This window comes from Colossoma macropomum, unplaced genomic scaffold (assembly GCF_904425465.1).
Source record: "Colossoma macropomum unplaced genomic scaffold, Colossoma_macropomum, whole genome shotgun sequence".
In the NCBI taxonomy this organism is placed as follows: domain Eukaryota; kingdom Metazoa; phylum Chordata; class Actinopteri; order Characiformes; family Serrasalmidae; genus Colossoma; species Colossoma macropomum.
In genome coordinates, this window is record NW_023494802.1 from 40,410,450 (window position 1) to 40,432,156 (window position 21,707).

Consider the following 21,707-nt stretch of genomic DNA (forward strand, 5'->3'; position numbering starts at 1 on the left):
AATTTTCAGGCTTGGAATTCTGGGATGGACACTTGGGATTTCGCTGTCTAGGTCCTTCGAGAGCACATTTGTAACGCTCGGCTCCGGTTTGGCAAAGATGTTCTGGGCCGGGAATTTGCGATCACATGTTCGGAAGAAATAATAAATTATCTCGTGTCCAAAAAAAGGGAAAAAAATACTGAACATCTTGCTTGACAGCTGTTAAAAATAAGGTACCATGACATCCTTAAATGACCATTAAACAAGCAGCAGTTTGATCAGTTTGTGCTGTAAGTTTGTGCTGATAAATGGTCCGTGTCTGAATTTGCAGGACAGCAATGAAAGGTCCTCCTCCGTTGAACGGTCGTGTGTGCCTGTCCAGTCTGGGCTGGCTGAAGGGGTAGCAGGGGCTTCTGCACCGTACTCCGTACCTGACCTAACCAGTGCTGTCAGCCCTTTGCCTGGGTTGGAGCCTCCACTCTTCCCTGCAGCCCCTGGCCTGGTTAGTAAAGCTTTTACATGCGTAGTACAGAAATGTCGCTGTATTCGTTGTGCTTTAAAGATTTCTAATTGAAATCCTTCAGATCAGCTGCATCGACCAATGACCAAGCTAGTTACTTAATTAGGATCTCTTACTGATGGAAAATAATTTTCTTATGTATCTCCTGAGCTCTGGAACAGAATTATAATGTGGTATATGTGCATTATGTACATCATTTACATATCACTGTTGTCAGAACAAAACCTTGTATCTCCAAAATGGTAACTTTACAGGAGAAGGAAAAAACCTACTTTACTTTTAATGTAAGTCAATGGAACCAGACTTTTTTACAAGTCATTTTGGGTCGTTTCTGTTGGTCTGTTCTTCATGAAATTTACACACAACGTAAAGGGCAACAAATCATGTCCAAAACTGAAAAATTCCAAAAATGGAGATACGAGGTTTTGTTCCGACAGTAGTGATATACGTGTTAGTAGAGCCCTTATATGCAGTTTAGAATGTGGTACAGAAATGTTGTATCAGTTCTGCCATCAGGGTTTCTAAGTAAAGACGTTAAAATGCAGTAAAACCACACAACCTAAAATGCAACCAGAGTTTAGTATCTGCTTACTTCCTGTTCGTCCTGGACGGGTTGTGAATCTGTGCAGACCCTGATTAAAGGTTACTTCATAATTTGACTGTATTGTCCGCTCGTGAAAGAAGTTCTGAAATATGACTAAATGCGTGAAATTTGGTCTTATTTTTCAGGCACCGATTAAGTGAAGTTCTCTGGTGTATAATATGAAACCACATTTCTGGGTTAGCAAGATAACTTTTTTGTAGTTTCCTGTTAAGCTGTGCATCGACTACAGAGTCTTGCTCATGACATGCTGGAGCACCGCCATTAACAGCTTTAAATGTCTTGCTGAACTTTTGAGGCATTATAGCCCATCCAGACCACTTCACTCAGCTTAAGCAGGCTTACTGTGAACACCTAGGACCTCGTCCAGCTCAGTCAGAGGAAGATCAACACCATTAGCCTAGAGTATCGTGGCCCATTTTTGCCTGTGGTCTGTAATGCAGTCATACATATGTGAGTTAGTCAGTTAGTGATAGTTTTATCTAACCGCTATAGTATTGAACATACCCTTAACTCTCTATTGAATGATGTTGCCTCAGGGCAACAAACTCATTTTCCCCACTTTACAATAACGTTAAATGGTAGGGTTAACAATGAAGGTAAGAGTTCGAGTAAGTCGATAAAAAGCATGTACTTGGTCAAACCTCATTTTTCAAATTCAGTATAATTTTTTGTTACGAGAATTTCCAGAATTGTTTGTTGCCTAGAAGCAACATTGTACAACAGTGGAATGAATTTAGCCAGTCACAAGCCAGATCTCACCACATCAGGGAACACGGCTCTGTATCATTTCTTCACATTGTCGCACAATGTTGCCTCAAGGCTCCAAAATGACCCCTGCACACTTTATTTATTTTTTTAATGTTTTTGAATTTAATAAATAGGTCCAAAAAAATAAATCAAGGATCATTTTATGTGGGAAAAGGGAATTGAATTTTTATTTTTTTTTAATTGCTCTCATAATGCGTGCAGTAGAGGGTTAAAGAAAAACTGTGGAACTTAAATTGTGGCTCTAGCTAACATGAAGGTGAGAAATATCTTTTCCTGTTTTAAATCAGAGCTAGTTCAGTTTTGTTCAGATACAACATTATAAATTAGTACATTTTAAATTCGTCTGTATGTTGATCAGAGACTTTTGCCATTTTAAGTCTTGCATTAAACCATGTTTCGGAGCATCACTCCAAAATTAGCTGAGGTCGTTTCAATACGGCTGGAGGGCCCTGAAAAGTCTTGTTTATGTGCTGTTCTTAATTTGTCCTCAAGCAGGAGAGAGCCCAAGGCGGTGAAAGACAGGAGAATGTACTGCTAGAGGTCCTGAGCCACTGCAGGGTGAGTCAAACCTGAAAGCCTTTCAGGTTTTGGTGAAGTGTAGTGAGTAACACACCTGCCTTCTGCACTGTAGACTGGGGTTCAATCCCTGCCTGGGTGAACACCCTACACTATACCAATAAGAGTCCTTGGGCAAGACTCCTAACACTGAATTCACCTACCGGTGTAAAGTGATCACACTGTAAGTCACTCTGGATAAGAGTGTCTGCCAAATGCCATAAATGTACAACCCATTTCCAGTAAAGTTGGGATGGTGTGCAGAATGTAAATAAATAGAAAATAGAAAGCCTGAAAGAACATCAGTTTTTCCAGTGTAGGCTGATCCTTTGGTTATGGTTCCATCCCAACTTGCCGTATTGTGTTGCCAAATCTAAGCTGTTATTCGTATCATTACTAGTTTGGTTTAAAATTTTCATATTAATATACTTAGTAATGTACAAAATGTTACTAAATAATGTAATTAATAATTTGGACTAGACCATTTATCACTGTTTTACCATCCTCAGCAGTAGATGTGAAACTCAGAAGACACGTGTGGTTTCACTGGTGGTTTTGGGTAGAAAATAAGCATCCAATCGGAACAATTTGGGCTGCCTGGGGTTATTTGAAGGACGTTACACGGATGCTTTATCTTGTATGCTTCAGCCAGTCAAATCCCGTATTAATATCAGTACCGGACTTTCTCTGGTAAAACTAATCCAGCTTTTTTTAAGGTCATCAGTGAATCCAGGTAAAAGTACACGGCACAGTATATAAATGATTGGGTTCATCACTTGAGAGATTCATATAGTCCATAACTCATTCATCTGTACCTACAAAGCCCCTCTAGTCAAGTAAACTGGGATCGTGTAAAACCTTTTGAGCCTTTCTGTAGCTGAATATCAGTTCCTTGTCCTTTAGGCGAATAACAGTCCACTTAAGAACCTTCAGCGAATGTCTGTCTTTATCTCCACCAGTTCCTGCATGCAGCAGTGCAGAGGCTTGAGCAGAAGATTGACAACCTTCAGTCAAACCGCTACGCCACCGGTGGATGCAGCAAGCGGGAGATTCCAGAGGAGGTACTGTGTGTACCGAGAACAAAGATATTCCGAGGCTCATCGTCGAAGGAGATACAGAAATCCTTTATAGAATCGTAGCGATAGGTTAAAAATGTGCTGACACGTTGTGGCCTTTCAGGCCTCCATCAGGACACCAAACTTGGCATATCAGTTTATTGTGTCCTGATGAAGCTGCAACACACCAGCACATTTTTATAGAGCACTTATGAAAAGGGTTCTTTATAGCACCCCAAAGGGTTCCAAGCTAACACACTGTCGTCATGCATTAAGATACATTGTATTTTTGTCTCTACACCAGGGGTCTTAATTAAAATTCAATAAGGTCCAGTTAGAGAAAATTTCCTCGAGCAAAGGTCCAGAATATCGTAACGTCTAACTTGCATCATGACTCAGCGCCATAGACTCTATACTGAAGTAGCCCAGTAGGTATATCAACATCTTATACAGTCAACAACTGAATATCAAATCAAATCAAAGTCCAATTCAGTCATATTTCAACAATATTTGTCAGTTTTCTCTTTTTTAGATCACGTCATGTTAAATAACTTCCCTCTGACTCACTTTCTTCTCCGACTGCTGTGTCTCGCCTCGTCCCTCCCCTTAGTGAGCGTCACTCACTCGAGTCTCAGTGCCCATCGTAATGCACAGATCTGATTGGCTGAGTAGCGTCACGTGTGATATTTACAACGCATGCGATTGGTCTGTGAGTCTCCTGGGCCGCTAAAGTTACAGTAAAGGCTAGAAAAGCTACGCCGATTAAAACAGGACCACCCTGTCGAAATTAAATAATCTCCCATAGTTTATCTGTTGTTGGTCCAGGTCCGCGTAGGACTCGGGCCGCGGTCCACCTATTAGTGACCTTTGTTCTACACCCTTAAAAAAGATGGGTGTTCAAGGGTTCTTCAGTAAAGGCAGAATAATGAATTCTATATAAAACCATATATGCCACATATAGAATGACGTATCAATTGTTTTGTCCTGATGAAGGCCACAATGCGTCAGCACGTTTTTATACATAGTCATGTTTCGAAAAAGGCTTTTTATGCCTATATTTATTTATTTATTTATTTATTTATTTATTCATAATAATTGGAATTGTTACTTTGAGTTGGCTGCACCCATGCCCCAGGACCGCCTGTCTTTTTGCTCTGTTTTTGTTTTTTCCTTTTCTAAAGCACTTTACAAAACATACAAGATGAAAGCGCTGAAGAAATGTGGTGTCTCAGTTCCTTCATCCATTTGAAGTCCATATTACTTTACATGGTTTCAGTGGAATGGTTTTTTCACCAAAGGCCACATCCGAGACAACCCAGGTCTTTCTCACTTTATTGTACCAGCCTTTTTATAGTGTGCAGGTATCAGTATGTTCAGACAATGCAGTGCCTGGGGTGTAACGCTGACAAACATCCGGGCTATAACCTTTCAGTCCAGGCTCTCTGTGGCAGGTTTATCCTGTGACTGCTGGTCAAATTACAGCACACAACCTCCTCCGGTAGATCTAATCAAGCCCCAGTAGTGCTGAAGGAGCGAGTTGGCCTTCGGCTCCTCAGAAGAAGGCTTTGTTGTTTCCTGTTGCTTTTTTTTGGAAATGGTCCTATGTAGCACCCAAAAAGGGTTCTTTTATTACAATATCAAGCTTGTACCAATAGAAGAATGTTTCTGGTGCTGTATAGAACCATGTTCAAAAAGACACATTCAAAGAAACAGCAGGAAGTGGTTCTATATAGAACTCATTATTCTGCCTTTACAAAAGAACCCTTGAACACCCATCTTTTTAAGGGTGTAGGGACAAGAATACAGTGCATGTTAATGTATCTTGATAGTGTGTTAGCTTGGAACTCTTTTGGGCGCTATAAAGGACCCTTTTCAAAAATGTTCTATATAGAACCATCTACAGCACATTCTCCATCAATCTGAAGAATGCTTTCTTGATGCAAAGAGCCCTTTAAACATGCAAGGGGTTCTTTGAGTGTTGGTTCTACATAGAGCCATTTTCTGTAGTAAAGAACGCTTGAAGAACCCTCTTTTTGTGGGAATTGTGGGCTGATTGCAGGTCTAATCTACCTGGATTAGTATAGAATGGCTACTGCAGCCACCTAAACGCTACCACACACTGGATGAGGTAAAATACGACGTTATTGGGCCTTTTTTCTGAACTTTTTAATTTTTCATATGTGGTAAATTATGTGGCCTAACAGATTTGTCCAGAGACATACAGTGCTTTAATTAATTGGTCATTTTAATCTGATTGGTTGATTTGGTCACTTTTTATGACTTTGTGTTTTGTCTCAGGGTCAGTTGCGAGCAGGTCAGCTCTCTTGGTCCCTCGCACAGCGTCTGGGTCCCTCACCTCAGACCAGGCACCGCAGGGCCCCTCCGTGGAAGCAGCACCCAGCTCAGCCAATCCCGGGCACTGCAGTCCCTCTTGAACCTGACCCCTACGGCAGCAGGGCCACCAGAACCCACGGCGGCGGTCGAGGGAACGGCAGGCGCAGGGGCCGCTGGGGAGCAGGAGGTAAAAGAGGATCTCAGCCACAGCAGCCCAGCTCAGAACTCCAGCCTGAACAGGAGCTGCCAAAAGAGGGGAGTTTCGCAATAAAGGAGGAGCCACAAGCTGCTGAGGTGCCGAAGAAAGTTCCTCGGCTGAACAGGAGGGTGAAAAACCTCCAAAAAATAAGAGAGCTCAAGGATGCAGTGCCCATCAAACAAGAGGAGGACACGCCTCCTGCTGAACAGGACAAACAAGGTGAAAGATGAGGCGATTAGCTGCTGAGACTGCACCATTAATCAAAACCAAAATCAAAACCTTTGAAGATTAATTTGCTAAATTTTAATTAGGGTTACACTGAAACTGTGGCCACCAGAAAGGACTAAAATAGCACTTTTTAAGCATTCAGTTGAAAGAAAGGACAAAATCGGCAGTGATCCAAGACTCACCACGTACAGAACATAGTAGGAGTGTCTAATAGAGTGGACAGTGAGTGGACATTGTTTAAAAAAAACTCCAGCAGCACTGCTGTGTCTGATCCACTCGCACCATTACAACACATAATAATGAAAAACATAACAGAATTTATGGCTCTTAATGACCACCTGTTGTCTGTTACGGCACATCCTGATGCAGATTTGTCCGATTGAAAGCAGCTTTTCTAACCACAAAGCACAGTTGTATGAATTTAGTATGTAAATCTCATTGCGTAAATAAAATAGGAAAAAAATCTTTATTGCAAATTTTAAAAAAATATATATTTCATGTTCTCAGCTGAGTTTGTTTCGCTGTCCTTTCAGCATATCACTAGTTTTAACGGACAGTTTCATGTTCTAGATCTGTTGAGGAGTTATTCAGTCCTCTTTCTCCTCTTCCTTCCTTCCTCTCCTTCCTTTCCTCTACTCAGTGATGATTGGCAGCGCGATGCGGAAGGTCTGGATCCCCGAGTCAGTGTACGTGGAGGCCGTTAAGGAGGCGAAGCCTCAGAAAGCCATGGTGCCGGTGCTCCACGCCCTCTTTCCCATCAGCACGCTGTCCTGCAGCGCCATCACCGGCGGCCCGCTCCGGGGTGTCCAGCAGCTCGACCCCAACAAACTGGAGGCCATGCGAGGTGAACACACCTGAACTACTGATACTGACTGGATTAGTGTGAACCGTGATGCACTGATGCCTCAGTATGGTGGAAAATCTGGATGGGAATGTTTTTAGTAAATTATTCAGTTACAGTTAAGGTGGACGTGAATTTAATGCATCTGTTGAACTGTGTGTGTATGTTTGTATTCAGAGTGGCTGGCTGAGATGTACCCCCAGCATGACCTGACTGTGAGGGGCTCAGCGTGGGCTCAGTGCCTGGGAGTTCTCAACAGAATCACTAAAGATCTCCGCAAGAAGGAGGTATGACTCCCAACACACGTTCAAGCAGAGCTGCAGATCTTGGGTTACTTATTAACAGCACTGTTCACTGATTACCAGGTTCCTGAGTTAAAGAGTCAACAGTCACTATTGAGCCCTGCAATAAATGAAATGTGCTTCATCAAAACAAACATGTTTGTCCCCTGAGTGCAGTTTACCTGCTGCTCTCTGAGCTTTTTATAATAGAACAGGACCTGTTTTGGCAGAAGAATGAACACATCAGACATGATAACTGATATTAAAGGGCCAGACACTCAGTTCTCTACTGAAACTTAAGACAGTTGTGATTTAATAGTATTTCCTGCATGTTCCACTGTTTTGTGGGAGATACAACAGTGAAAACCTAGGAATGCCTCTTACTTACTCCAAAGGCCTTGAGTTTACTTTCATTAAAGGGAAATTCCACCCAAAAACTAGGATTTTATGTTGCATCCCTCAAGAGTTTGGTATCCTTTCTCTGTTTTTGTCCATCATAGTTGTTTAGCGCATGGCTACCTGGCTTCCTTCTGCATTATCCGTTTGGGGTTTGCATTCAGATTTGTAAGCCATTATTATAAAAAACAGGGCTGGATTGAACAGATGAGAAACTCTTCACTGCCCTCTGGTGGAGCATATCGTTGATTTATGATTCCTAAATGCATGAGAATGAATGAGAAGCTCATCTGCGTATGATTTACTCTGTGATTTCTTGAAAATATTTCATGATCATTTCAATGTTTAATATTTATTAGACAAAACTATTTCAAACAGACTGCCCTTAAGTATCTGCCGCAAAAGCCCTTCGAGAGACATCATTTGGAATTTGGTTTTCCTAGTCTTTAAACAGGAACAGCAATGGTTAAAAGACCCATATCCTGCATTTTTGGTGTATTTAAATTTTTTTCATTTTTACATAATTCATTTTCAAGTGTCTTTAGTGTTTAGAATAAATAAATAAATATAATGTGTGTAATATATATAAAATATGGTTTTTCTTTCGACAACAGCGATTACTTATTTTATATATATATATGTGTCTGTGTGTGTGTCTGTGTGTGTGTGTATGTATGAATGAGGTGTTCTGATTGCCCTGTATTAGTCAAAAATCAGTCCTGGCTGCATCATTATTACTAAATAATGGACCCAGATCCTCATAACTTCAGTGAGAATGGGCGTGGCTAACCTGCTGTGGGCCGAACAGACAGGTTCATGTAAATTTGCTGGTTTTTGTGACATCACAAACACAGCGAATTCAAAACAGGCTGATTTTTGCATTAGCTTCCATATAAGTACTGTGGACAAAGAAAAGCCCTTAGTTCTGATTTTGGCCAGAGTCCCTCTTCAACAAAGCGAACTGAATACAAATTGACGCTCTCGTTTCAGGCGACGTCCCCACGCGTGGAAGCAGAGTGACCTTCACGTCGACTGCAGCCGCAATCCTACATCAAGCACTACAGCGTCTCCTCAGAGGAGAGCCATGGGCCAGTTCTGCAGGCACGGATTGAGCCAAGCGTCTGTCGCACCTTCAGCAGCCAGTTCTGAAATTGAGGAACGGCGTAATCTGCCTTGGACTGTAAACCAAAACTAAGACCACATTTAAATAGCGAGAAGCAGATATTCATAGATTTACACATACTGTTGACCCACGATCGTCTCCTGAACGGACTCTGTTGGTATGTGCATGCGGTTCATTCAGAACTGAAGGCCTGCTTCAGTAGCGGCTGCTGTTCTAGACGTCACCGTCCGGCTCACCATCCAACCGAAGCGCATTTAACTCAGTTTAACATCAACACGGCTTACTGTTGCTCTACCTCCGGTTCAGTTGGCCGCATCTACAGTAAAGAGGGTCCCGCTCTTGATAATGTGAGCCGTAACGGGTGGGCTTTTGTTCTGTTGCCTTCTTTTGTTTTTCTTTCCTTGTTTTTCAGATCCTAAAGGTGCTTAATCTTCAGACTGTATGAATACAAGAAAAACTGAGGCGCTTTCCTTTTTACATATTTTTAATTCGTAATTAACAAAAGTGTACTCACTGAATGTGCTAGTGTTTCTATTTACAAATAAACGAAAAATAAATGCTTTTGCTCAGTTCTGTATCTATTTTTTTTAATATTAAATGAGATTGAAATGCATAGGAAAGTGTTAATTAGTCTGAACAGTGAACATAACAAAACAAAACCTCATTCTTTCTGCAGCAGCAGGACAGACTGCCCTTACACTGAACTACTGCCCTTACACTGAACTACTGCCCATATACTGAAATAATCCTCAATGCCGTGAAACAGTTTTGCCTTCCCTAAAGCTGTAAACCACACTTGAAAGTGAGGCGTCGCTCTCAAACCAAGCTACAGGTCAGTGAAGGTTCTGGCGCACATGCTTGCATCTGATCTCCACAGTGTTGCCGGTCAGCGGCGAAGCTTCTTGCACTTGTGTCTGGTCTTTCGGATGCAGCTGTTGATGGCGTCCACACACGCCTTCCAGTCTTGACCTTCCTCCTCCAGCTTCATTTCAGGAAAACGCTCACAAAGATGTTCTAGATGGAGAGCAGAGGGAGGAAATATGAGTTTGTAATTGTTTTGTCAGGTAATTCAGTGTTTCTTTGGGTTCTTTTGTCTACTGTTCTAACCCCACAGTGTTTACACATAGGCCCCAAACCCAGGCGTGTCCAGCTGCAGTCCCAGAGGGCCGCCGTCCAGCCCAGTTTGGAGATTTTCCTGTTTAAGCACGTCCACTAAACCTAAAAATCGCTGACCAAACTGGGCTGCACTCCAGCGTGAGGGAACATAAGTGCCAACTTCAGCAGCAGAACTGACTGATCTGACCGAACTTCTGTTTCAAACCCAAAGAATTTGTTCATTCATTAGTTAATTTAAGTACAGTTTAACATTTCTCTGCTAACTTGCTAGTTAACAAGATAAAGGTTACTCAGCTAACAATAACAAAAAGGCAGGCAGAACATCACAGTGCCAAAGCAAACATTTAATGTACAATGGGGTCCAAAAGTCTGAGACCGCCGGTGAAAATGCTTATATTTTGCATTGCTGATATCAGGACTAATAGGAGCGTACTGTAAGTAGAAATACAGCGTTATTCAAATAGATTAATCTGATTTCAAAGACCCATATTTTTAACAACCATGAGGCGTCTAGGAACCAATCACAATCCAATTGAAAGAGGGGGTCATAGAGTTTCTGACCGTCAGTGGAAGATGGCTCCCTTCAGTCTGAGAGGAGTTGAGACCCCTGAGCAGAAAGCGTTCTGCGTTCTCCACTTCAATAAGAGTGAATCTGTCATAACTGTGCAGTGTGATTTTCGTGGGCAGTGAAGCTCCAACAGCTCAGAGCGTTCGGCGTTGGTTCCACAACACTGGATGATCTCCGAAATCGCACTGAAAGAGCCGTGAGTGCAGCGACACCCGACATGCTCAATCCAGTATGGGATGAGTTTGACTATGGTGTTGATGTTGTCTGTACAGCTGGAGGAGGTTCAGACTGAGACCTTGTACAATTACATAATAAACTTTATGCTCATTTAAACCATTTACAGTTCACTGCATTGATCTGTAATGATTTACAAGAGAAATAAATCATTTTGAAATCAGAGAAATTTTTCATTTTTTCTTTCCAATAACATGCTCAGTTGACAAGTCAAGTTTATGCAAAAGCTTCTGATCAGCAGATCAGATCCACTTGAGAGTCTGAACACAAGCTTCACTGGAAGACATAAGACTCAAAAATAAACCTGACCTTTTTATACAAAAGGCTTTAACATGGTCAATTTCACAAATTTAAATAGTGACCTGGAAAAAGTCCAAAATCTTCAATATTTCATTTTGTCTCAACTTTGTTATAAAATTTCAAGATCCTAAAATGTTCTGCTGTTTATTTCCAGGTTTAAATGGAAAAAAAATACCACATTTTCAATGTGGTATCAGACTTTTGGACCCCACTGTATGTGATGCGCACACAATATCTAAGCCAGTTATCCTCCTGGGTCATGGGGGGAGCTGGAGGCCATTCCAGTGGTCAGTGGCTGGAAGGCAGGAAACACCCTGGACAGGCCGCTAGTCCATCACAGGGCAAACACACTCACACCTAGGGGCAATTTACTATCTTCAGTTAGCCCGACTGCATGTCTTTAGACTGTGGGAGGAAACCCACGCAGACACGGGGAGAACAGACTCCACACAGAATAGGCAGGGGAATCAAACACAGACCCTTCTTGCTGTGAGGTGACCTCACTACCCACTGCGCGTTATATTAAATAAAAATAAATAAAGAATAATAATAATAATAATAATGGCATTACAAAGACTGCATGGCTAAGTAATTAGCTCTCTGATGCCAGAGACACTTAAGTAGAATTTTAAGAATACGTACTTGAATATTTCTGTCAATAAATACTTTTTTACTTTTACTCACATTTTAAAGAGAAAATCTGTACTTTCTACTCACTATTTTCAAAACAGACTTCTTTCTTTTTTTTTCTTTTTTTTTTGTTATCTAGTTTTGTTTTCCCAATCTGGCAACTGTGATTCAGGCACCACGTTGATAGCAAACCAACATCTTACTGGACGTGAAATCAAGGAGGAGCAGATACGTCATAGAATCCAAAGAAAGCAGTAGTGCTGAGGCAGCGTGTGAACTCCGGAAGGTGTAAATATGTCAGAAAAGCAATCCACCGTTCCTCGCCTTACTTACAAGAACGGTTTGAGCTGGTTGGTTTAAAAAAAAATAAAAAATAATTCTTGGCATATGCTCTACAAAAAAAAACAAACAACTATGACTTTTCTGATGTAACTAGCATAATTCATTATTTACACTGTTTCATGGTTGTGTTCATCTAATTAATGCAGTAAATGCTAATTAAAAAAATAATATAACCTTTATTATAACCTCTAATATAACCTAGAATAACCTTTTAAATAAATGCTATTTATTGACTTTTATTGTTTTTGTTGTTAGTTTAAGTATATCTAGGAGTTACTTTTATACTTGATTAAAAATGCAAAGTACCTCCACATTTAATAGAGTATTTCCATTTTAAAGTACTTTTACTTGGGTAAAGGACCTGCGTACTTCTGCCCCTCTAACTGAGGCTAACCTACGAGGACGAGCGCACCCTAAATGAATAATGATGAATGAGTGGTGGGCACTTGTGTAACAGAAGTTGGTGAGCTTTAACGGAGCTCCTGAATTGGACAAGCAAGAAGGGTCTGGGTTCGATTCCCCAGCCGGGCGACCAGCATCCTTTCCGCGTGGAGTTTGCATGTTCTCCCCGTGTCTGTGTGGGTTTCATCCCACAGTCCAAAGACATGCAGTCAGGACAACTGGAGACACTAAATTGCCCCTTGGTGTCCGTGTGTCTGCCCTGTGATGGACTGGCGGCCTGTCCAGGGTGTTTCCTGCCTTGCGCCCACGACCCCGGAGGCTTAGATAGCGTGTGTATTTGCGGGTGGGCTGTATTGTCTGACCCCTCAGAGCTGAGATCTTGTTGTGGTCCAGCGGCTCCATGCCGTACTCGGCATTCCCGTACACGTTGCTCCGCACGAGCACGTCCTCTGGGAACATGAACTTGATGAGGTAGCGAGCGACGAGGGGAGCGTTGGGCCGCTGCCAGGCTGTGTACATGGCGTACTGGGGCACCTTCACCTCTCGGTCTGGACAACCCAGGTACACTTTAGTTTCAGTAAAAGAGGAAAAAAAGTTTTAGTATCAGAACTTAATAATAAAAGCAGAAGACTTTATCAGACGGTGTGGATCTAATTGTAAGCGTGACGTTCTGACTGATCAGACTCTAAAGAAGAGTAAAGATGTGACAATAACGATACACAAAACTCAGAATTTTAAAATGAGCAAAAAATAAGCTGAAAATACGCCTCACATTAAGAACGTCTCCATCTGCAGAGCATTCAGCATCAATAAAGTACAACATTTGAAACTAAATCGGTTCTTAGTGTCCCAGACTGATACGCTGTCGCAGAACATTAACATACACTGTACTCTACACACTTAAAAAGATGGTTCTTCAAGGGTTCTTTAGTAAAGGCAGAATGATGAGTTCTATATTGAACCATGTCCTGCTTAAAAGGTTCTTTGCAGGTGTCTTTTTGAACATGGTTCAATGCAGCACCAGAAAGGGTTCTTCTATTGTTACAAGCTTGACATCATAACAATAGAAGAACCCTTTTTGGTTCTACATAGAACCACTTTCAGAAAGTTTCTATATAGAACCATCTACAGCACCTTCTCCATCGATCTGAAGAACCATTTCATCAAGCATGGAATGGTTCTATGTAATACTCATGGATCCAAATAGAACCACTGCCTTTACTAAAGAGCCCTTGGAGAACCATCTGTAAGTGTGTACTATGTAAAGCGGTCATGAAGAAAAAAAAAAACAAAAAAAAAACTTATCTTCATTTTTGAAGTCTACACACTTAAAAACATGGTTCTTTTTGGGTTCTTTAGTAAACGAAATGGTTCTATATAGAACTATGAACACTCAAAGAACCCTTTATATGATTGAAGGGTTCTTTGCATCGTGAGAGTGTTCTTCAGATTGATGGAGAATGTGCTGTAAATACAGAACCTTTTTAAAAGGGTTCTATATAGCACCAAAAAGAGTTCTACTGTATCAAGCTTGACATTGTAACAAAAAGGTTCTATACAGAACCATCTACAGCACATTCCCCATTGATGTGAAAAACCATTTCATGATGCAAAGAACCCTTTAACAATGCAAAGGGTTCTCTGAGTGCTCATGGTTCAATACAGCACCAGAAAGGTTCTTCTATTGTTTGTAGGCTTGACATCATAACAATAGAAGAACCCTTTTTGGTGCTACATAGAACCACTTTCAGAAAGCTCTAAACAGAACCATATACAGCACTTTCTCCATAAATCTGAAGAACCATTTCACCATGCAAAGAACCATTTAAGCATGAAATAGTTCTATGTAATACTCATATATCCAAATAGAACCATTGCCTTTACCAAAGAACCCTTGAAGAACCATCTTTAAGTGTGTACTATCTCCATTTTCTAAGTCTACACACTTAAAAACGTTTTTTTTATGGGTTCTTTAGTAAAGAAAACGGTTCTATATAGAACTATGAACACTCAAAGAACGCTTTGCATGATTGAAGGGTTCTCTGCATCACGAAAAGGTTCTTCAGATTATGAAGAATGTGCTTTAAATGGTTCTATATAGCACCAAAAAGGGTTCTTCTATTGTATCAAGCTTGACATTGTAACGATAGCAGAACCCTTTCTGGTGCTATATGGAACCCTTTTCAAAAAGGTTCTATACAGAACCATCTACAGCACATTCTCCATCAATCTGAAGAACCCTTTCACGATGCAACCCTTGAACGCTTCAATCATGCAAAGCGTTCTGAGTTTTCATGGTTCTGTATAGAACCATGTTCGTTACTGAAGAACCCTCTTTAAGAGTCTAGGCTCACCGTGGTCCTCTTGGTCAGATAACTCTTCGTTGTCAGAGCTTCTCTCTGGATCAGACTCTGCTCTGAATGTGCTGGTCAGCAGGTTCTGCCCCTGCAGGTCGTCGTTGTCGCTGTCTGAAAGCTCCACGTCGATCTCCGCCGTCGGCTGCGGCTCCATGTGGGAAACCGGGGAAGCAGATTTGGGCCGTTCGTCTGCGTTTGGACTCGTCAGTGTTGACTGTTCAAATACACAGGAAGAGCTCGAGCGTGGAACACATTCAGAACCAGCTCAGTGAGTGTGTTTACAAACACTCGATAATCCAATCATAATCGGATTTCTGCAGTTATCCGATTATTCAAATGGTCATGTAAACATTGCACTCCAATCTAGAAATCTGATAAAGAGGCTGGATTTTAGCTCAGTAATCAGATTTCTCAGTGCATGTGACTCTTACTCTGATTTCTTTCACATTTCTCAGTCTGAGCATGTGCGGAAACAGATGGCTGTACCAGAAATAAGCGAGCAGCGTCGCCGTCAGACGCAGCAAACCAAATACATGCTTGACGAAATAAAGGATTTAAATATTCTTCATCTTCTAGACGATGTTTGTTCATATTTTCAGGTAAAGTAACTCGATGTTTTAAAAAAAGCCGCAGCATGAAGTTTGAGTTTTATGCTACGTTTACGTCGCGTCTTCTGTGAGTTTATTGGCTGGTTGCAAAGCAGAAATCTGATTACCGTCTGACTCGTGTGTTTCCCCATTATCTGATTACTCAAGTGCATGTAAATGCACTGATCCAATTACTGACAAAATCTGACTTTCTGCAGTTATCAGATTATTAAGCGAACTCTGTGATACAGCAGGGTCCAAAACATCTGGGATTATTTTAATGTAAACCTGGAAATAAAAGAAAGTCTCAGGATTTTGAAAAGGTTAAAACAAAGAAGTAAAACAAAGAAGAAATATTCAAAGTCCAGCTCTGTTTCGAGGCCACTATTCAAACTGAAGTAGCTTTATGAAAATGACCACATTAAGGCCTTTCAGCAAAAAGGTCAGACTGATTTTCAGTTGTTTCGGTTTCATCTCTTCCACTGAAGCTCGTGTTCAGACGACTCTCGCGTGGATTTGATCTGCTCGTCAGGGGCTTTCGCACAAACTTGTGGAGTTCATGCCAGTTTGAGTACACACTGCCATTAAAGCAAAAAGGAGGACACCACCAAATACTAAGAAATTTTGAAATTCATGTGAACATTCAAAGACTGTACTTTTTACTCAAACTGTTGTGCTGATAATATCATTAGTAATGAAAAAAGTAAAAATGAAAATGTAGAAATTTTCACTAGTGCTCTCGGACTTTTGGACCCCACTGTACGTACTACTTTATGCTCACATACAACTTTTCTACACATGCTGAGATTTTTTACATTAACACTTTTGGAGACCCTCTTCTTCCTGATGAGACCTCTGCTGAAGGATGAAGTCAGACCACTCAATGACTTCAATCATTTAATTATGCAGAAATTTTTGAAATTTGGCAGAATGCCCCTTTAACATTTATACTTACTGTTTACTACTTCAAAACTAATGTGAAATTCTGTAGTTGGGAGAGTGAAGAACTGAAGTCCCAACCCATGAGCACCCAAAAGTGTGTGCCCTCCTCACGCCCTTTAATTATAACTATGTAATAAATGTTTTATAAAGAATTTAATACATTTATTTGGGCAAAAGGGTTTAAATACAAAAGTGAGCTCACAAGTTTGAAATTAAGTGAGGGTGAACCGGAGTGCGTCTTAAGCCAGCGTTCACACCCTGGACGTTCCTCACCTTGCGTTTCTTGTCCATCTGCCGGATGTATCTGGCTCCTTTGTTCATGACGGTCAGACAGGCCCTCCAGTCTTTGCCCTTCTCACCCAGGTCGTGTTTGGGGTACCTCTTCTGCAGCCACTCTGTGGAGGGACACTAAATGCATTAATGCCATGTGGCAGACACTCTTATCCAGACTGAGGTTACAGATGTAGTCGAATGTACTGTAGGAGTCTCACTCAATGACTCAGCACATCTGGTGCTACTCGCCTCGTATGGCGCCGATCTTGTTCGGGTCGAGCATGTTCAGGCCTTTGGCCGGGTCTCCTTTGGTGCTGCCCTGCAGGAGCTCCTGGTGGGAGAAGACGCTGCGCAGGAGGAAGCGGGCGGCGGACGTGGGTTTGGGCATGGTGCTGGCCTTCCTCAGGAACGTGCTGGGGAGGACGAACCTCCCGCCTCCTGCGGGAAAAAAGGATCACAGCCAGGAGACGGTGGGTGATTTACGGTATGATACACAGGGATTGGTTTGCATGGTGCTAATTTTCTTAGAAGAGAACTCCAGTCCTGGCTTTTTGACACTTCAGAGAAATGAAGTTACATTTTTTCCATGTTTATTTATATAAAAGTGTGATTTTAACTTTTTTCCTCTCACTAAATTGAACACTTGTGAGCCCACCTTTGTATTTAAACGCTTTTGCCCTAATAAAAGTGTCTTTAATTCTTTATAAATGGTTTATTACATAACGTGATAATCACTAAGGTGATGATTAAGTGTCGTGAGGAGGGTACACACTTTTATGGGTCTGTGCTTCAGTTCTTCACTCTCATAACTACAGAATGTACACGTTCACAGTCAGTATAAGTGTTGAAGGGGCATTCCACCAAATGTCCAAATTTTCTGCCTAATTTAATGGTTAAACAGAGTCGTTCAGAGTGGTTTGGTGTGAAACGCTCTGTTCTAGAGAAACTTACAGAGTCAGAACTGTTCACAGTGGTGGTGATAGGAACCAGACGTCCACCTCTAAAAGCTCCTTCCCAATGAAATGGTTATGAATTCACTGACTGATGTCATCATAATGTTTAATTACAGTTTCGAGAAGCTTTTGGCCTAAAAATATATTTTTCCCCAAAGAAAAGTTTTTTAGATTGATCACTATTTTTTACAGAAGCCCAGAGCACATGAGGGTTATAAATTTGTGGATTGTTATCTCGAGATAACAAGTTAATGATCTTGTTATCTCAAGAAAAAAGTTAATTATCTTGTTATCTCAAGATAACAAAAGTAATTATCTTGACATATTGAGTTAATTATCTTGCGATCTGAAGATAAAGTTAGCTTGAGATAACAAGAATAAAGTTAGCTTGTTATCTCAAGATAACAATCCAAAAAATTATAGCAACAGCTCACTGACGCTGTGGGCTTCCATAATTTTACCATCCCATATAAACTCAGAAGGCTCGTGTTGGTTCACTGGTGGTTCTGGATAGTAAATAAAATGTCTATATTTGTGTTGTTGTCATGGCGACCCCTGGTTCCTATCACCACCACTGTAAAGACATCTGAGCCATTTCACACCAAACCACTCTGAATGACTCTGTTTACATCTCACACACTGAGATTCCCCTTTAACTGAGTGATCAGGCTGTAGTTTGAAGTAGACTAAATAAGGTTCAGCAGGTCTTCACCTGTGCTTTCAGCCGGGCTGCTGCTGTTGCTGTAGGGGTGGTGTGGTTTTTTCCGCTGGTGTTTTAGGATCATTTTCTTCACGGTGTGAGGCGACGCGTGAGCTGAGAGGGTGGACACTGTGGAGGCGGAGGCTGTCTGAGAGGACGTCTGGTTCTCTGGGCTTTGAATGAAGACGGCCGGCTTCATATCCTCCACAGGAGGAGAAGGAGGAGGAGAGCTGAGGCGCCGCTGCAGGTTCAGGAAACTGGAGGCCACATCGGCAACTTCAGAATGAAGCTGAGAGAGAGAGAGAGAGAGAGAGAGAGAGAGAGAGAAATAGAGTATAGCTCTCTTTAACCTTTAGAAATCGCAGTTATTGCCTATGACACCAAATGCTGGGTGAACTTTTATATGAATTATTTCTAAATGTAGCTCATTGAAATGAGCAGAGACGCTGTGTGGAAAGGGCAGATTATAAACCTTCAATCTAAACCACACTAGGAAGATAATACGAGTTATTTCATTATGTATTTAAGTCTCGTTTTTCTGGAAAGAAAAAAATATTCTTTGTAGGATTTTTGCTGTTTTTTGTCATTTTTGGAAACCAAATCAAAAAAGAGATCATATTATGTAATAAATGTTGAAATTATGTGATTAAATGAGGAATTAAGGCATCAACCCGACAAACCTAAATACAAATGCAAAAGTTTGGGCGCCCCCTGGTCAGACTACATGTTCCGTTTATTTTCTAAATGAAAACAAGTTAACATCCTCTACAGTGAACATGCTTGAATATAATATTGTAGAGGCCACATTGTGTGTTTTTTTAATGTTAAATCCAGTAAATAAACAGTGATTGTGCATCAAACTATGCAGAGGATGTGTTCACTGTCTGCTGTCAGAACAAAACCTTGTATCTCCATTTTGGTCTTTTGGTTTTTCAGTTTTTGACACAATTTGAAAAAACCTGCTGCTCTTTTTATATTGTGTCTAAAATTTATGATGACTGGACCAAAAAAAAATGACCCAAAATGACTTGGAAAAATGTCTGGTTCCATTGACTTACATTAAAAGTAAAACCATTTTGGAGATACAAGGTTTTGTTCCAACAGCAGTGATGTGTGATATATATATATATAAATAACAATATAAAACAAGGTACAGGTGCAGGTTTTTACCGGTGGGCTCGGGTGGTCTGCCTGAATGTTTGTCACTCTGGCCTGCAGCAGCTCTAACTTTTCGTCCAGTTTCTGAATGGCTCCGTACATGACCTGAGGAGAAGTGTGACCAGACAGACAGCACAGCAGTATTAATCTTCAGAATAAGAGCTCTAAAGGATTTTATTAACATCTTCTCCATTTTAACATACATTAATTACATTTTCAGTGTGTGAAATGCATAATTTTCAATTCTTATATGTCAGAATTAAATTTACACTTGGAATTAAAATATTTCCACTAGTAAAAACTGACACTCTAAACACAATAATTAGCAGAATTAGGAATAATCAGAATTTCAACAGGTAAAACTGACATTTTTACCTAAAAAGTGTTCTTTCCATTCAAATCAACTGGAAAAATACAGTGTTAACTGAACTACAACTAGCAAAAACACAATAAAATAATATTTAAATTCTGCTGTAGACTCAACAGGCAGATATACAGTGTATGCAAAAGTTTGGGCGCCCAGGTCAAATTTGGACAGCAAGTTTTTTTAAGTGAAAATCTGGCTACAGAGAGCACAGCTCTGCATATTTCAATACACAGTTACTGTTTATTGCTGAATTTTACATAAAAGAAAATATTAAACAAACTGTGGCTTGTGCAAAAGTTATGGCACCTTTTACAGATTATATATTATATTCTTTATTTGTTAAAATCAGCAAATAAATAGGAGTTTTGCACTTAAATTTGCAGACAAATGTTAATTTAAGCGTGTTCTCTGTAGAGGATGTGTTTACTTATTTTCACACAGAAAATCAAGTAAAAACATCATCTGACCAGGGGTGTTTTTAATAGGACTGTATGAACATGGGTTATATTTTGTGACATCCCAAAAACCAGTGAGTTCAAAATGGGATGTTTTTGCTGCTTAGTTTTCATGTATGGACTGTTTCTGTATAACATCAAACTCTTATTTTAAAAAATGAGGACAGTTTGGTTTTCCAGATATGGGCCCTTTAAGGAAAATGAATAATATTCAGTAAGTGATGTCACCACAGCCAGTTAGTGTACTAATGGCTTTCATACCTGACAGTAAGCTAGAATTTCTCCCAGAGTTCGTAAAGGATCAGCTCCGAAGATTTCTGTAGACGCCACCATCTCCCCCTTCAGACAGAGGGAACAGGGAGATTACAGCACTTTATAATAAACACTCGTCTCACCGCACGATTGAACAACTACCCGCTCTGCGTTCAGTGAAGCTCACCTCATCTGCAGAGTCATTCTCCATTTCCACACACGTGATGTCATCCAACAGGGCCTCCTGTTCAACCGCCGACATCTACAGTCCAGGACACGTCCACCAAATACGGTTAGTTTACCTTTTAGTACGCGGCAACAACATGCAGTGACACTGGAGACACACAGTCATTTCAACTCGAATACAGAGTGTTTCTAATAAAGTGGCTAGTGAGTGGAAGAAGAAGGGAGGTGTTTCTAATAAAGTGGCCAGTGAGTGTAAGAAGAAGGGAGGTATTTCTAATAAAGTGGCCACTTAGTGGAAGCACAAGGAAGGTGTTTCTAATAAAGTGGCCAATGAGTGGAAGCACAAGGGATGTGTTTCTAATAAAGTGGCCAGTGAGTGTAAGAACAAGGGAGGTGTTTCCAATAAAGTGGCCAGCAAGTGTGCATCAGCCTACCACGCTCTCACTGGTGAAGCCAGAGTCTCTCTGCCGATTCACTGCTTCTCCCTCTCTCCTCTGATCTGCCCTCTGCTGGCTGAATCTAAAACTGCAGGCTCTAATGTCTGTGTCCCACAGTTACCTACAGGGGGAAAAGGGATACATTCATTACCGGTCAGTTTGCAGGTGCATCGTGTTATGACTTAAGGCAGTTCCTGTAATGCTGACATCGGTTGGCATTGGTGTTTTATTCTAATAGTACATGCAGTGTTTCCCACAGTGCAGCTAAACGGCATCCTAAAACTAAGGTGCCCAAACTACACGTAATGTATAACACGCAAACAAAAGGCTTATTATTAAAATGTTTAAGTACTATTAATACATTTATTGTCAACTTGATATCTTTTACAATAAAAGATATTCAGGTGAAAATTACAACTCCGTTTCCAAAAAAGTTGGAACTCAAAATGTAAATAAAACAAAATGCAACGATGAGCAAATAATTTAAACCTTATGTTTCATTGAAAACAGTGCGAAGACAACATATCAAATGTTGAAACTGAGAAATTTTATTGTTTACTGAAAA

At 40.8% G+C, this 21,707-nt stretch overlaps 1 protein-coding gene across 1 annotated transcript in view; it reads right to left on the reverse strand.

The window, feature by feature from the left end:
- Nucleotides 1–9,560: 9,560 nt before the first annotated feature.
- Nucleotides 9,561–21,707, reverse strand: part of zgc:113423 (uncharacterized protein LOC569178 homolog) — a 15,043-nt gene continuing 2,896 nt past the window's right edge. Inside the window, exons 2-11 of the mRNA XM_036592480.1 lie at nt 21,140–21,263; nt 20,707–20,781; nt 20,529–20,606; nt 19,458–19,550; nt 18,300–18,576; nt 16,884–17,072; nt 16,635–16,756; nt 14,830–15,046; nt 12,838–13,041; nt 9,561–9,897 (exon numbers count right to left, since the gene is read on the reverse strand). Coding sequence (XP_036448373.1) covers nt 9,770–9,897; nt 12,838–13,041; nt 14,830–15,046; nt 16,635–16,756; nt 16,884–17,072; nt 18,300–18,576; nt 19,458–19,550; nt 20,529–20,606; nt 20,707–20,781 — 1,383 coding nt within the window. The 5' untranslated portion in view covers nt 21,140–21,263 and the 3' untranslated portion in view covers nt 9,561–9,769. The remainder of the gene's footprint in view (nt 9,898–12,837; nt 13,042–14,829; nt 15,047–16,634; nt 16,757–16,883; nt 17,073–18,299; nt 18,577–19,457; nt 19,551–20,528; nt 20,607–20,706; nt 20,782–21,139; nt 21,264–21,707) is intronic.